The 17,248-nt window shown below is 38.5% G+C and overlaps 1 protein-coding gene across 1 annotated transcript; it reads left to right on the forward strand.

Annotated features, from left to right (window-relative positions):
• Positions 1–3,610: 3,610 nt before the first annotated feature.
• LOC121864718 (glutamate receptor 1-like) lies at positions 3,611–12,719 on the forward strand. Its single transcript, XM_042363875.1, has 11 exons — positions 3,611–3,881; positions 5,792–5,883; positions 7,358–7,451; positions 7,774–7,932; positions 8,385–8,479; positions 8,832–8,947; positions 9,062–9,276; positions 9,638–9,793; positions 10,449–10,555; positions 11,188–11,351; positions 12,281–12,719. The coding sequence occupies exons 1-11, from the start codon at positions 3,807–3,809 to the stop codon at positions 12,349–12,351; spliced, it is 1,344 nt and encodes a 447-aa protein (XP_042219809.1). The 5' UTR covers positions 3,611–3,806; the 3' UTR covers positions 12,352–12,719.
• Positions 12,720–17,248: the final 4,529 nt, after the last annotated feature.

The following is a 17,248-nucleotide window of genomic DNA, read 5'->3' on the forward strand; positions in this document are numbered from 1 at the left end:
ACAAAAGCGAACCATTTGCCATTAGAACGAGCCTTTAAAGGTAATATCGAACCATTAACCATTGAAGCAGACCATTAGCTATTACCCACCATTGCTGACACTACCTCGGCCCCGCCCGCCTGTCTGTGTGATGACTAATGACTGATGGTGTGTTGGCCACCGTAAAATTACTTCTCTGATTAATTGCCTCGATTACGACCCAGCCATGGCTTGTAGAGGAGAGAGAGAGAGAGAGAGATAAGCTACACACACACACACACTCACACACACTTTCATACATGATTACATCTGTGCCAAATATGAACTGAAAATATCAGAAATGGAGTGAATTCAATTGTTGATATTTCCTACAAGACCTTACAAGTCGCACACTAGACCAACAACACCAGCATCAATATTTACCTTAGTTAGTTGTGTAAACTCCTATGAATATTCCCCTCGCCGAAAATAGCAACAGCTTTAGTAACTGCTGCTGTCAATGTGTTCAACCAACTTGATTCATTTCATAACATTGCGAGTTTTGTGAAAGATTTACTGAAGTGTGTGTGTGTGTGTGTGTGTGTGTGTGTGTGTGTGTGTGTGTGCGTATTATATTTCCTACATTATATTCTTTGACCTTCCTATGACCAAAACACATGAATATTTTAAGGCTTCATTGTGTGACTGAATAATGCGGGTCCTCTATATTCAAGAAAGGAGGGGGGAAGAGAGGGAGAAAGAGCGAGAGACAGACAGACAGACAGATGGACAGACAGGAAGGGAGAATGTAAGAGTGAGTGAAAGTGAAAAATCAAGACAATGAGAGTGCAATGCTAAAGCCGATCTGACAACTTTACCATTGAGACAGACAGACAGACAGACAGATAGACAGACAGAGAAACATTGGGAGAGATAAAGAAAGAGCATCAGGAGAGAGAGAAAGATAGAAACATCAACAGAGAGAGAAAGAGAGAAAAAAAAAGAGAGCTCGGACAAGAAGAAGGTTGACCAGGGGTAACTGAACTGCACCTGTATGTGTAAAGTCGACCTACCCAACTGACCACCACCACCACCACCACCACCACCACCACCACCATCTCAACCCTTCATCAAAATCCGGGTAACTATCTCCTCAAAGACTCCAAGTATTTCCTCTCCTCATCAAGTTACAAAAATGCTAAAAGCTTCTTGGAGGAGAGGAGGGAAACCATTATCGGAAGTACTGTGTAGATTTTTGGTGAGAGAGAGTTCACTTTGATATATTAATTTTCTTAATGGCGTTATTCAGTTGGAGGTTTTCATATCTCCTGTTTGAAAGTATGTGGTTGTATGTTTCTCTCTGTGTATATGCTACAAATAAATTTATATAATGTATACATATATAAACACACATTATATATTTCATGTCTTAGTCAGTTCTAACTCTTAAGAATCAGAAGTCACCAATTACATATCTCTCAAAGTTGCATCAAAATATACAAAGTATGTCCTAGGCTATCTCATCCAGTACAGATTCCTAAATGCAGTACAACAATAAACCTGATTACCGAGTCTTAGTGGAGGAGTTCTTAGAAATGGTGTTTATTCAGGCAGCACGTCGTCAGAGAACCACACACACACACACACACACACACACACACACACACACACACACACACACACTGCTGGTGTTGTTGTCGAGGTCCATTTGCTATTCTCTGTGGTCTCACTCTCTCGATGGGTTACCTAAAAGGCTGCCTCTGTTTTGTTATGACCAGACATATATAATGGGCTGGGCTGTGGAGACTTTAGTACAATGAAAGTCTCTCTATTTCCTTTTCTCTCTCTTTTATCAGTCCAGACTAGGGCACTCCAAATCGTCCAACACCAAAGAAACGGAAAAATAAAGAAAATGAAAGAGAGAAAAATTAAATGAACCAGAGAGAGAGAAACAGAGAGAGAGGGGGAGGGTAGAAATGCTAACTGGAAAATAAAATTATGTTAAGGTCCCCAAATTTCAATATTTCAGGGACAGCTTATGATAGATCGGCTGTAGGTGACCCAGTTTTTAATTAGTTTAACAAATTTATTGACAAAGCTTGGAGTACAGGCCTTAACAACTAAGGTCTTGAAGGACTGTGTGCTTCTTCAACTTATCTATTTCTCTTTTCGTCGATATCTTGGTCTCTCTGTCTGTGTCTCCGCTTCTCTCTACATATCTCTCTATCTATCTAGCTATATATCATTCCCGTGATCTATATATTATAGTTATGACTGACGTTATAGGTATAAATGATTAATTAGCTCAAGCGGACTGACGTCATGGTGAGTAAATGATCAATCAGGACATGAAAACTTACGTCACAGCGGCCAAGGACCAATCAGAACACGCGGAGTGGCATCCTAGCAATAAAGGGCCAACTAGCGCGCGTGGTGTGACGTCATAGATGTACACCCACTAAGAAAATATTCGGCACCCGTGTCATATTGTATCACGCCGTAAGGGTGCCGAATAATCTTTTAGTGGGTGCACGTGATACTTGTACACACACACACACACACATGTATACATGCACGATACATACATATACACCCACTAAAAAATATTCGGCACCCTTACGGCGTGATACAATATGACACGGGTGCCGAATAATTTTTTTAGTGGGTGTACAAGACCAATCAGGCCTCCTCATATTTGGATCCCGTATAAGTTTGGCCAAATTGGGGTTTGGCCTTTCAGACTGCGGCACGTCGGCCCTGAGAAGTTGATTTGACTTTCAACATTTCTCCAACACAATCAGGCGGCTCTACTTCCAACTTTTGTGTGCTGGCGGCTTATTGGTCGGCAACTTTTGATTAGCTGTTCACTACTCCTGGATACTTCCCTCCCTGCTGGAGAAATTTAATCATCTTCTCACGCGTACGCTTGTGTGGGGGGCTGTTTCATGGATCTCTCTCTCTCACCATTTATCTATCTATTTATCTATTTATCTTTCTCTTACTCCCACCCACAGCTCGTATGCTATTCAACCCTCCACCTTTTAACAGACCCAGAGTGGTGTGATGTCAGCGGCCGACACACACACTGAAATAATGACTAGCAGGCTGACAGCAGATGGCAATATACCTAATCTGAACGACAGCAGTTTTCAATCTGGCTGACAGATGGCTGATCTGTACACGTCTCATCAATATTGAAATACACACACACACACACACACACACACACACACACACACAGACACACACACACACACACACACACACACACAGACACACACACACACACACACACACACACACACACACACACACACACACACACACACACACACACACACACACACACACACACACACACACACACACACACACTACTGCATAAAACTCCATCCCTCATTTTATCTGTCTCACTCCAGGTAGCCAAGGCGAATTAACCCTGCCCAGATAGAAAACAAAGTCCCAAAAACAAATTAATCAACAGTGAACAATAACAACGTCAGAATGAGAGAGAGAGAGAGAGAGAGAGAGAGAGAGAGAGAGAGAGAGAGAGAGAGAGAGAGAGAGAGAGAGATCGTATTCTAAGTGACCAAACGGGGGAGTTGATTTCACATAAGTAGGGAGAAGTAGTGCGGGGGAAGAGCAGTGCCACATCAGACAGAAGTCAGGCTAAGGGGTTGGGTCTGGTGTTGTTGTCTCAGTCACATTAACTATCCTGGTGGAAGTGAGTGGAAAGTCAGGGTGGAGAATCAGATTGGAAAGTCAGAGGCAGATCATCAAAAGGGGAAAATCAAGGTGTCGTTTTGAGGGGACAGATCTGACTCCTTCTGTGTGTACGTGGTGTCGTCATGTCAGCTCAAGGTGGTAATGGTACTGTTTCTACTTCACCTCATCCACCTTGCCTGAGAGTTATTGCCGAATATGTGAGTTGTTCTTCCAGTGTTTAGTTTGATAGGCGATGAATGAAGGTTTCTGATGGTATACTAACAAGTTCAGTAGACTATAAGGTCTCAAAATTACTGAAGGCCAAAAAAGGTAATTCCTCCATCGTTAAAATAAAAGAACAGGAAAAATGTCATGCTATCCAACCCGGTTAGAGAGCGACTGGACTGTTCGGCGCGGCAGTGAATAACAATGACCTGAATAAGACAGTGAATGGAAATTAAACTGGAAAAAAAAAATCCAAAACCTCCCCTCGTGTTCGTTAAAATATTGTCGTTACATATTGTTGAGTGTTAGATGAAAATTGTATGAAATATTTTTTTTGTCTATGTGTGTGTGTGTGTGTGTGTGTGTGTGTGTGTGTGTGTGTTCTAAAAGTATGACGTTTTAGGTTATTTTTATGAAAAAAAGACTATCATTATATTGCTGTCCCAAATGGAATTTATCGAATGTATGCTCACCACCACCACCACCACCACCACCACCACCACCACCACCACCACCACCATCATTATCATCATTATTTTACGAGCATTTTCCACACGTGTTATTTGTACTGAATTATCCGCCTCGAGGTTGTGGTTATATAACCAGACCATAAAATCCACAAAACTCGGGAGAAAATGTAATAAATCTCAGTATGTTGGAAGAACTGTCCTTCTGATCGTATTCCCGTCGATTCGTGGGGATGTGCTAATCTTTATAGAATTGACAGTCTAATCGCATTTCTGTCACTTGCCATGGACGGCGCTGATCCGGTGTCACAAAGTGGGTCATTCAGTATAACGGAAATGCAACCAACGCGTCTTATTTCTTAGTTGAATGACGGGAAGTGCAAGCGTGGCGGGTAGTATTTTCACCGGATATTGAGATGGGTTGAGTTTTGCTAATAAGAGTGAGTTACCAGGATGAGGTCAGAAGTTAGGTTCCTCGTTGGTGATGCAGAAGGGAATCGTCTTCTTTCTTGTGGATACTTTAGAGAATTACATGAATCTCCCCCACCTGAGGTAAATACTTTCTTTTATTGTGTAGTACAGGATTCACAACTCTCTCTCTCTCTCTCTCTCTCTCTCTCTCTCTCTCTCTCTCTCTCTCTCTCTCTCTCTCTCTCCCTCTCTCTCTCCCCTACTCTCTATATCTCCTACTCTCTCTCTCTCTCTCTCTCTCTCTCTCTCTCTCTCTCTCTCTCTCTCTCTCTCTCTCTCTCTCTCTCTCAACTAGCAGGGGCGGGAAAAACAGCCACACACCAAAACACGTTAAAACAGAGAACAGCTGATGTCAAAACAATGGAACAGGACTCACAGTGTTGATACCAGAGCAAAGGTTGTGAAAACATACCCCGCTGTGTGTGGGTGTGGGTGTCTGTCTGTTTGTCTTTCTTTCTGGTGGTTGTAGAACGTGATCGACGCTGTTCACTGAAGCACAACGAACATTTATAAAAGCGATGGATGTTGCTGTTGTGTAAAACCAAAACTTTATAGAGATGTGAGTGTGTGTGTGTGTGTGTGTGTGTGTGTGTGTGTGTGTGTGTGTGTGTGTGTGTGTGTGTGTGTGTGTAACGCCGCCACATTGGTAAATTCGCAGCATTTTTTTCCTTTCAGTATAATTATAATTTGATGATTTTTTTATTTATTTACTGAGAATATTTCAACTTATATCTGTCTTTAAACTTATATCCAGCTCATAGCACTAACTTAACATCACTGTCACACTAATGTAATAACTATGCTATGACCTGAATAAATAAGCTTGTACCTCACTTATACAATATTTCTGAATATTATTTTTCGGATCATCTGAAGATTAGGTTAGGTTAGGTTAGGTTAGAATATCTAATCTTCAAGTGATACTTTTCTATTGACTTTTAACACTGTTTTATTTACTCCTACAGTTTCCACCTTTCATCGTCACCTCGAAGACCGGGGTAGTGACTGGCGCTATGGTGGAAATTCTTAACCTCATAACAAAGAAACTCAACTACTGGTAAGGTGCTGGCACTCTTTATTTATTTTTGGCACTGTGTACATGTGTCTCAAGGGCTTGTATGGCACTGTCTTACCTCTTGTGTGTGTGTGTGTGTGTGTGTGTGTGTGTGTGTGTGTGTGTGTGTGTGTGTGTGTGCATTTTTATCTACATATTTAAATCAGCTAATGTTAATTCATGAAAAAATTAATTAATATGTTAATTTTTTACTCATTTATGCACTTCGTCATATTCCTCTCTTCAATAGCTTACTCATTAATTATCTTATTCATCAGTATCCTCATGTCTTTATACATTCATTCTTTCGCTATGAGCTTATTCACATCTTTGTTCATTACTATTCTAACTTATCCATTTATCTTTCGATTTACTAAGTTATTAAGTATCTCATTTCCTAGTTTTATTGATTCCGTTATGGACTTATTCATCTCTTTATTCACTATTTTACCAATTTATTCATTTATCAATTCATTTATTCATTAAGTTTGTCTTCTTACTGATATTATTCCCGTTTAATTTCACTCACTTTCACTCACTTCTTAAGCTATCTACTTTTACTAACCCATTCACTCATCTCCACACATTACTCAGCCATTCACTCATCTCCACACATTACTCACCCATTCACTCATCTCCACACATTACTCACCCATTCACTCATCTCCACACATTATTCACCCATTCACTCATCTCCACACATTACTCACCCATTCACTTACTCATCTCCACACATTACTCACCCATTCACTTACTCATCTCCACACATTATTCACCCATTCACTCATCTCCACACATTACTCACCCATTCACTCATCTTTCTCCACACACATTACTCAGCCATTCCACTCATCTCCACACATTTACTCACCCATTCACTTTACTCATCTCCACACATTATTCACCCATTCGCTCATCTCCACACATTTACTCACCCATTCACTTACTCATCTCCACACATTATTCACCCATTCACTTACTCATCTCCCACACATTACTCACCCATTCACTTACTTTCATCTCCACACATTACTCACCCATTCACTTACTCATCTCACACATTATTCACCCATTCACTTACTCATCTCCACATTTACTCACCCATTCATTCACTCATCTCCACACATTATTCACCCCATTCACTTACTCATCTCCACACATTACTCACCCATTCACTTACTCATCTCCACACATTACTCACCCATTCACTTACTCATCTCCACACATTACTCACCCATTCACTCACTCATCTCCACACATTACTCACCCATTCACTTACTCATCTCCACACATTACTCAGCCATTCACTCATCTCCACACATTATTCACCCATTCACTTACTCATCTCCACACATTATTCACTCATTCACTCATCTCCACACATTATTCACCCATTCACTTACTCATCTCCACACATTATTCACTCATTCACTCATCTCCACACATTATTCACCCATTCACTTACTCATCTCCACAGCTACGAGTTCGTCTTAGCGGATCCGGATTATCATTACGGTACACGGCAACCTAATGGGTCCTGGACGGGTGTTATTGGTCAGATCTCTCGTGGGGTGAGTTATGGTCTGTCTGTCTGTATGTCTGTCTGTCTCTCTCTCTCTCTCTCTCTCTCTCTCTTAATCTTTAACTGATGATCATTAGTGTATGTACTAACCTAGATTACTTGCTTAAAGACCTTAGATATTAAAAGCTCACTAACACATCATAACATCAGCACATAATTGATGTCCAAACTATATATATATATATATCCCTAGAAATGTCCTAACTACATATTTTTCACCCATGGGAAATAGACACCAATCCTAATTTCACCTTCAGGAAATAGACATCAACAACTATATGATGTCCTAACCACATACGTTTCACCTTCAGGAAGCGGACATGTCAGGATCCCCTTTCGCTATCGACTTTGAGAGGGTGGAGGTCCTAGACTTCAGTGTGCCCTTCGTCGTCGATAAGCAGGTGGCGATGTACAAGTCCCCAGTTTACCAAGCGGATCTGACTGGCTTCGTGAAACCTTATACGAGTATGGTAAGATCTGAGTGCGTTTGTGAAGCCTTGGTATAAGTTGGGTGGGGTTTGTGAAGCCTTAAACATGTTAGATGGGTGAAGCCTTGGTTTGTTAAGTGTGTGAAGCCTTGGTAAGGTTTGGATGGTGTCTGTGAAGCCTTGATAATTTCTGATTTGGTTTGTAAAGCCTTAGTTTGAATTAATTGGATGATCTAAAGGGAACGGTTCTTAATACAGGCGAACGGTTTTAAATTAACAGATTAACGGGTGGTCTAAATAACAGGGAAACGGATCTTAATAACAGGTAAACGGATCCTAATAACAGGTAAACGGATCTTAATAATTGGTGAACGACTACTTAATAACAGGTGAACGACTCTTAATAACAGATACATTGGTCATAATAACAGGTAAACGGATCTTAATTACAGGTAAAAGGATCATAATAACAGGTAAACGGATCTTAATTACAGGTATGGGGACTCTTTTTCCTGGTTTCCATTTTCGTGTTCCTCGCCGTGTTCCTCTTACAGTGGGGTCGGTCTACACTCCAGCACCCCGACCCACAGTAAGTGCCTGATATATAGGTACGATGATAAGTGGATAGAATTCAATACATAAGGATAGGCATCGTTAAGGCTAGATAGACTGATTACATATATACAGACATACATGCATATATATATACATATATATGCATACATATATATATATATATATATATATATATATATATATATATATATATATATATATATATATATATATATTTTTTTATATATATATATATATATATATATATATATATATATATATATATATATATATATACATTAATGATATATTGCTGTAATCGTCGAAGTTAATTCACCGTGTAATTAATTTAAGGTAAAGTAAGTGTCAATAATGTTTATCTACAGTAAGGGCGGGAGAGGCGAGTCGGCGGAAAGGCTTACGGAAAGACCAGAGGAGGTGTCTCTCCTCACTCTAGCCTCAACCTCCGCTCTGTGGACCCTGAGTGCAACTCTCGCACAGTGTGAGTCTCTTGTCCTGAAAACACAATATGAATGTGTCTTGTCCTGACAACATTACTCATTACTATCGTAATTTAAATCTAACCTAACCTAACCTAACCTCATTCTGCCAACAGCATCTGTCTGGTGGCCGAGAGGAGGTTCTTTAACCCTCCTATCGGGGCTGTGGGCGTTGTCGGCACTTGTGATGGGATCTGTCTACCGCTCTAACTTGAAGGCCATGTTGATTATGCCTAAACTGCAGCTTCCCTTCGACACCATGGAGGAGCTGGCGGCCACAGATATCCCTGTTTACATCGTCAAGAGTAGCATGATGTATAATTTTATACAGGTAATAAAGGTTGGCCGGGTAGAATAAGGATTGGTTAGAGGTGTGTTTACATATATATTCTATTTTATAAACATCAATTGACGAGTTTTTTTTGTCGTGTGTTTAATTATCTCGAGTATTTTATTCCGGCTAAAGCCAGACGATTTTCTTCACCTGAGAGAAACTTCTGCCCCTCATAGGATTAAGTCATTGTATTCCTCCGTTATTTAAATAATTTAGTTTCTAAAAATGTCATTTGGCTCCAGTTTTAATGATTAATGTAATTATGCAAACATTTATTCTATTTCACTCTTTAACCACGTGATATGCCTGTCGTGGATATTTTTCTCAGTTCGCTTTTGTTCTTGTCTTGCCCCACCAGACAGCTACTCCGGGCAGTTTGTTGTGGAGGATGAAGGACCAGGTGAACATTCACAGCAAGCCGAAGAGCGCCATCCCAAGGATCATAAAAGGAGAGACCTCAGTGATCAGTCCCAATATAGCCCTCCAGTCTATTATTGTGGACACCTTCAACCAGGTACGAACAGTCATCATCAACGTGTTAGACGAATCTTCGCCTGGCATTACTCTATTTAAAGGTATCATTTCCGGCTTAGAAAGAAAAGCCAATCACGCGCTAGTGTTCGCTGGTAGTGCCACTGATATGAGTCTTTAGAGATAACAGTGTTGCTTTAATGTCATAAGAGTGTTTATTCGGAGTCTCTTCAGTGACAGAGCCTCGAGTGGTCTAGAGAGGTGAAAATGTGTCAAGACAAAAGGATGAGAAAAAGAGAAACAGTCATATAAAAGAGTCATCCCCCAAAAAATCTGCTTCATAGTTAAAATATTTAACTGTTCTTAATTAACACATTTATCTGCTCTTAATTAGCACATTTACCTCTTCTTAATCAACACATTTATCTGTTCATAATTAACAAATTTACCTGTTCTTAATTAACATATTTATCTGTTCTTAATGAACACATTTACCTGTTCTTAATTGACATACAGTATTTACCTATTCTGAATTAACATATTTACGTTCTTAATTAACACATTTACCTGTTCTTAATTAACATATTTACCTATTCTTAATTAACATATTTATCTGTTCTTAATTAACACAGTTACCTGTTCTTAATTAACATAGTTACCTGTTATTAATTAACATATTTATCTGTTCTCACTTACAGCTGAACGAGTGCCCGATGTACATAGCCAGGGAGCCAATCTTTAGTGCTCTCAGCCTTTGTGTGGGATTTACAAAGGGGTCAGGTCTCAAACAGAAAGTCGATCCAATGTGAGTGATTCCTTGGTTTCTTTTTGTCTGTCAAATCGAAGGGGGGTTATTCGGCACCATATAAAAAGGGTAAATTAATTAAACTGTCCTGTCCATTGAATTAAAGGGTAAGTGACCTATAAGAGTGATTTGTAATTGATTCTGTATAATTCGTCCCATAAAGTACAGCGTTACATTGTGCTACCAGACGAGTTTACGGGTGAAATCGAGAAATTAAATAATACAGTGGTCACTGACAACCCTACCTGAACATATGAGGAGGGATAATTTTTATATTAATGCTAACTCCTGTATATAGGCTTTCTACGTGGTTAAAACCCACTATTATATATTAACAAAAACAAAAGTGACGCTTAATTTCGCATGGCAAAACAAAAATGATCTAATAATACCATAACACGTATTTTGTTAATTCTTGAGAGTAAACAAAGACCAATTATTCTCCAAGGGTCAGGTTTTGTACTGGACAATAAGTCTTTAAAATACGTACACCGGAAAGTTAATTCATTATTATTATTATTATTATTATTATTATTATTATTATTATTATTATTATTATTATTATTATTATTTATTATATTTATTTTGTTGTTGTTGTTGTTGCTGCTGATCTTATCACTTCTCTCCCTCAGAGTATACAGTCTACGTGAGTCCGGCCTTCTGGACTATATCATCACGAACAACATGATAAACCTCACCAAGTGCCTGAATTCAGTCAATTTTGGCCTACCAACCAACAGTCTCCGACCGCTTGAGCTGGAGGACTTCCTTGGCGTCTTCTGCATCTATGGCGGAGGTAAAGAAACTTGTTTATGAATCTCTGGCTTTCTGGAGGTGGGAGTGTCGGGGGAAGACGTGGTATATAAGAGTTTACCTTAGGTGTTTATGCTTACGTGAGCGAGTGAGTAGTGCAAAGGCCTATTTGATATTTAGGCCACGTTTTATGTTCCTTAATATCACTTATAATGTAATGTAATAAAACGTATATGTTTTTTTTCTTTTTCTTCGTATTATTATTATTATTATTATTATTATTATTATTATTATTATTATTATTATTATTATTATTATTATTATTATTATTATTATTATTATTATTATTATAAGTAGTAAAAGTACGATTAATATTGCTACAAAAACAAATATTACTTCTAATATCACTATTTAGAAGAATAAGAAGAAGAAGAAGTAACAAATATCCCAATGGGTAAAGTAAAATTTCGCGACGTTAAATTGAAACGTTTGAGTTCAATAGCTCCTACACAAACGTTTCCTATAAATACATTCCAGAAATTATCATATGAAAACCCAAATGCATTAAACTCAGACAAGGACCCTTACAAAGATATGGTAATAGTCCCTCATATTCCATTCAAAGACGATGATTTTTAGGGAGGTTCTCGTGATTCCTCGTCGCTGGCCTGGAAGGTGGGGGGGGGAGGGGGGGTTGATAGACACTCTTTATAAACTTTAGTAACCCAAGATAGTTAATTCACTAGTTTATAATCTGTTCTGTGTTATCAACTAATCTATCCCCTACATTGTGTAAATAATTTCAGTTCAATGTGAGAAAATAAATCCTACAGTCAACACTAATTACTATCAACACTTTTCTCGTTTAACAATGTATGGGAAGCAGATAAATCAGTAGTTCCTAACCTAACCTAACCTAATTTAACCTAACCTAACCTAATTTAACCTAACCTAACCTAATTTAACCTACAGGGCTGTGGTTGGCGTTCATGGTGTTCGTAATAGAATTGGTCCTCAACGCCTACTTGACATCACCAAAATAATGCACGTCATCAGCGCGTCTCTCTGGCATCAACAGGACTAGAGGAAGTTACTCTAGAAAGTTTGTCTGGCCTCCACTACGAGTTTCAAGTCTCATGGTACTGAAGAGGACTATTCCTAACTCTTCTATGCAGTCACCCACAACAACGACAACCTTCTCCTTCCTCGAATCAGGACATGACAAAACCACGAAAGAATATTCCGAATTTTGCCTCGAATTTAAAATATCGCTCTTACTCAGCTTCCTATTTCGACTCAGGGTTACGCTAGATTTATGGAATGTGAATCTTAATACTGTACTTGTTTTTCACTCCTATAATATCATCTACTATATCCCTCATTCCTATATCAGCTACTCTATCTATCACTCCTATATCAGCTACTCTATCTATCACTCCTATATCATCTACTGTATCATCACTCCTATATCAGCTACTCTATCTATCACTCCTATATCAGTTACTCTATCTATCACTCCTATATCATATACTGTATCTATCACTGTCTGTTTCTCTAGTCTTGATGTAAGAGAGTACCACATAAGAAGCCTTCAAGACTCACCTGTAGTCACTATCAACATCACTGACCCACTCTACCTATATGCTGGGGCTAGTAAGAGGACGACTTGAATCATCCCCCAACTTTCTTCATACACAGTTCCTAACTTTGACTTAAATCACACATGTACACTTACAACGTAGGACCAGATACTCAACGTTGGCTAAATTAACACACAAGGAGTTAAATAATTATACTGAAGTGGTAAATTCATTATAATCAAGTGGTAAATTCATTATAATCAAATGGTTAAGTCATTATACTCGTAAGTCATCAAGAAAATTAATTATTGCAAACTTTGATACACCTTAACATCGCGTGTAAACTTAATGGTATATCTTAACATCACGAGTAAACTTTATGTTATTCCTTAACATCATGTGAAACTTTATGGTATTCATTACGTGTAAACTTAATAATACACCTTAACATCATGTGTAAACTTTATGATACACCTGAACATCACGTGTAAATTTAATGGTATATCTTAACATCACGAGTAAACTTTATGTTATTCCTTAACATTACGTGTAAACTTTATGGTATTCCTTCACATTACGTGTGAACTTTATGGTATCCCTTAACATCATGTGTAAACTTTATGGTATTCCTTAACATTACGTGTAAACTTAATGATACACCTTAACATCATGTTTAAGCTTTATGATACACCTGAACATCACGTGTAAACTTGATACACCTGAACATCACGTGTAAACTTAATGATACACCTGAACATCACGTGTAAACTTAATGATACACCTGAACATCACGTGTAAACTTAATGATACACCTGAACATTACGTGTAAACTTAATGATACACCAGAACATCACGTGTAAACTTAATGATACACCTGAACATTACGTGTAAACTTAATGATACACCTGAACATCACGTGTAAACTTAATGATACACCTGAACATCACGTGTAAACTTAATGATACACCTGAACATCACGTGTAAACTTAATGATACACCTGAACATCACGTGTAAACTTAATGATACACCTGAACATCACGTGTAAACTTAATGATACACCTGAACATTACGTGTAAACTTAATGATACACCAGAACATCACGTGTAAACTTAATGATACACCTGAACATTACGTGTAAACTTAATGATACACCTGAACATCACGTGTAAACTTAATGATACACCTGAACATCACGTGTAAACTTAATGATACACCTGAACATCACGTGTAAACTTAATGATACACCTGAACATTACGTGTAAACTTAATGATACACCTTAACATCATGTTTAAGCTTTATGATACACCTGAACATCACGTGTAAACTGAATGATACACCTGAACATCACGTGTAAACTTAATGATACACCTGAACATTACGTGTAAACTTAATGATACACCAGAACATCACGTGTAAACTTAATGATACACCTGAACATCACGTGTAAACTTAATGATACACCTGAACATCACGTGTAAACTTAATGATACACCTGAACATCACGTGTAAACATAATGATACACCTGAACATCACGTGTAAACTTAATGATACACCTGAACATCACGTGTAAACTTAATGATACACCTGAACATCACGTGTAAACTTGACCATTCCTTCACCCATATATGCCTGGTATATCAGTGTTCAATGGCTATATAATAACATATATACAATATATTCACAGCATATAATAAGTCGTGTTTGTTATTTCCCGTGTTGAGAATATTTTAGTATATTTATTCTTTTTCCTCTCTCTCTATTTTGTTTCTCTCTCTTAATCTCTCTTTTATCTCCCTTTTCTTCTCTTTATCTCTTTTTCCTCTCTTTATCTCTTTTTTCCTCTCTTTATCTCTTTTTTCTTCTCTTTATCTCTTTTTTCCTCTCTTTATCTCTTTTTTCCTCTCTTTATCTCCTTTTTCCTCTCTTTATCTCTTTTTTCCTCTCTTTATCTCTTTTGCCTCTTTTATTTACTCTGTCACTCTCTCTCTCTCCATCACTCTCTCCTTAAATATTTTTACCCTATATTATTGATCCCCCAAAACACAACCCGGACATATCTCCTAACGAGTACCTGGTAAATGTCAACCCTGAAATAACAACGTTCAAAATTTATGCGTCAGAGGGTGGAATGTTAAAAATGGCTTGACAATTGTTTCCCGGTTCACATTTCTCCCATTTCTCGCACATTTTTACAGGCATTGGAGCTCGTTTTTTCACTGTCTTTCTTTTTCTGTGGAGAGTGAAGCTTGTGTGTGTGTGTGTGTGTGTGTGTGTGTGGAGGTAGCTAGCCGTGTGGAGGCGGGGAACACAGGGTTGAAGAGAGAACGCACCCTGTTATACATTTTTCTTTCACAAAGTTTTACATCGCTTAAACCGTAGATGGAGTTCATTTATAGTGTTAATATTACCAGATACATACATACATACATACATACATAATAATGGAAGCCCCTCGAAATCGAGGATGGCCGGCCTAAGGGCCTCCTAGGCGTGAATTTGTTAAGGTGTAGAAGCTGTCGCCAACACAACAACCACACCCCAAGTTAACGAGCTGCGTAACCCAGTGTCGAGGAATAGTCCGAGACGACTAGAAAACTCGCCAACTGCGCTGGCTAACCATTACCCCGAAATACGGTCCGCAAATCGATTAACATCCATGTTCCCAATTACTCCTGGGTAGACAGAGGCAAATGGGGTCAAGAAACTTGCCCATAGTTTCACCCTGCCCGAAGATCGAACTCGGGTCCGCTCGCTTGCGAGGCGAGGATGCTGACCATTACACCACATACAAAAAGGGTAGCTATAAAAATACGTCATAGATGTCTTAGCTCGTCAAGTTTTATAATGAATCAAATTGAAAAAAATAAAATAAATTCACTTACGATACGCCAAGAAGGTAAGGATTTCCAGACATTAAAACTACTAAAACAGCTCAAAATAAAACTATAAATGTCATACGGAACTCAAAATGTTGTCTTGATCAGCCAATAAAAATGAAGAATTACACTGATGTGGGATTTTACAGGTGAGCAAATTGACACATACACGGAGGCCGAACTTCTGGACTTGATGATCACCGGTACGACGACTTGTCCAGGTGATCTTTCTCCGATATTTTTACTGCGAGAATAAATTTGGGGAGGAGTGTACGAGGGGAAGAGAGGAGGGAGGGGAAGGAAGGGGAAGGGAGGTTGGGGGAAGGGAGGCAAAGGAAAGGAGGAGAGGAGGGGAGGGAATAAGAGAGGGGAGGGGAGACAGCAGGAAGGTAGGGAAAGGGGAGATAGGGGAAAGGGGAGGGAAGGAAGGAGGGTATTATTTTATAAGAGTATAAGCACATACATATAAAGTAAACATGTAGATAGATAGATAGCTAGATAGATAGATAGATACCCAGACAGACAGACAGACAGACAGACAGACAGACAGACAAACAGACAGACAGACAGACAGACAGATAGATAGATAGATAGATAGATAGATAGATAGATAGATAGATAGATAGATAGAAAGATAGATAGATAGATAGATAAATAAATATAGATAGATAGATAGATACCCAGACAGACAGACAGACAGACAGACTGATAGATAGATAGATAGATAGATAGATAGATAGATAGATAATATATGCATGTATTATGGTCAGACATAATCTGTATAGTTCGTTCTCTCTCTCTCTCTCTCTCTCTCTCTCTCTCTCTCTCTCTCTCTCTCTCTCTCTTTTACATCCCGCGCTATAAAATAATAATTGGGGTGAATTATGTCCGTCTTAATTATGGAAGAACTATGCTAATTACAAGAGATTTACTTAATGAAATATATTTTGGTCGTTTCTATTATCCAAAAATTCCTTCCACGTTACCGTCTCTCTCATATAAATGAATTTAATGTTGCTTGGCATGCCTTTGCCTTTTAAATAGCACTTTTCTGTTCTTTTATTTACTATTATTTTCTTTAAATTCTCATACATTAGTTAATAGCGTTATCTGAGGATTCATTAACGTCACTAATAACTCCATGAGTCCCTGGATACTGTGCGAATTAATTAACCCAACCTAACCTAACCTAATCTAACCTAACCTAATCTAACCGAACCTAACCTAACTTTATCTTATCCTAACCTAATCTAATCTAACCATACTTAACCTGCCCTTAACACAACTTAACCTACCCCAAACATAACCTGTCCCTAACATTAACCTACACTAAATTAACCTACACCAAAAGTATCCTACCGCTAAGATTAGCCTAACTTAACCTACACTATCTTAACCTATCCCTAACATAACCTACCCCTAACATTAAACACACCATCTTAACCTACCCATAATATAACCTACCCCTAACAATAACCGAC

The sequence above is a fragment of the Homarus americanus genome, unplaced genomic scaffold (genome assembly GCF_018991925.1).
Source record: "Homarus americanus isolate GMGI-L3 unplaced genomic scaffold, GMGI_Hamer_2.0 scaffold57965, whole genome shotgun sequence".
Classification (NCBI taxonomy): domain Eukaryota; kingdom Metazoa; phylum Arthropoda; class Malacostraca; order Decapoda; family Nephropidae; genus Homarus; species Homarus americanus.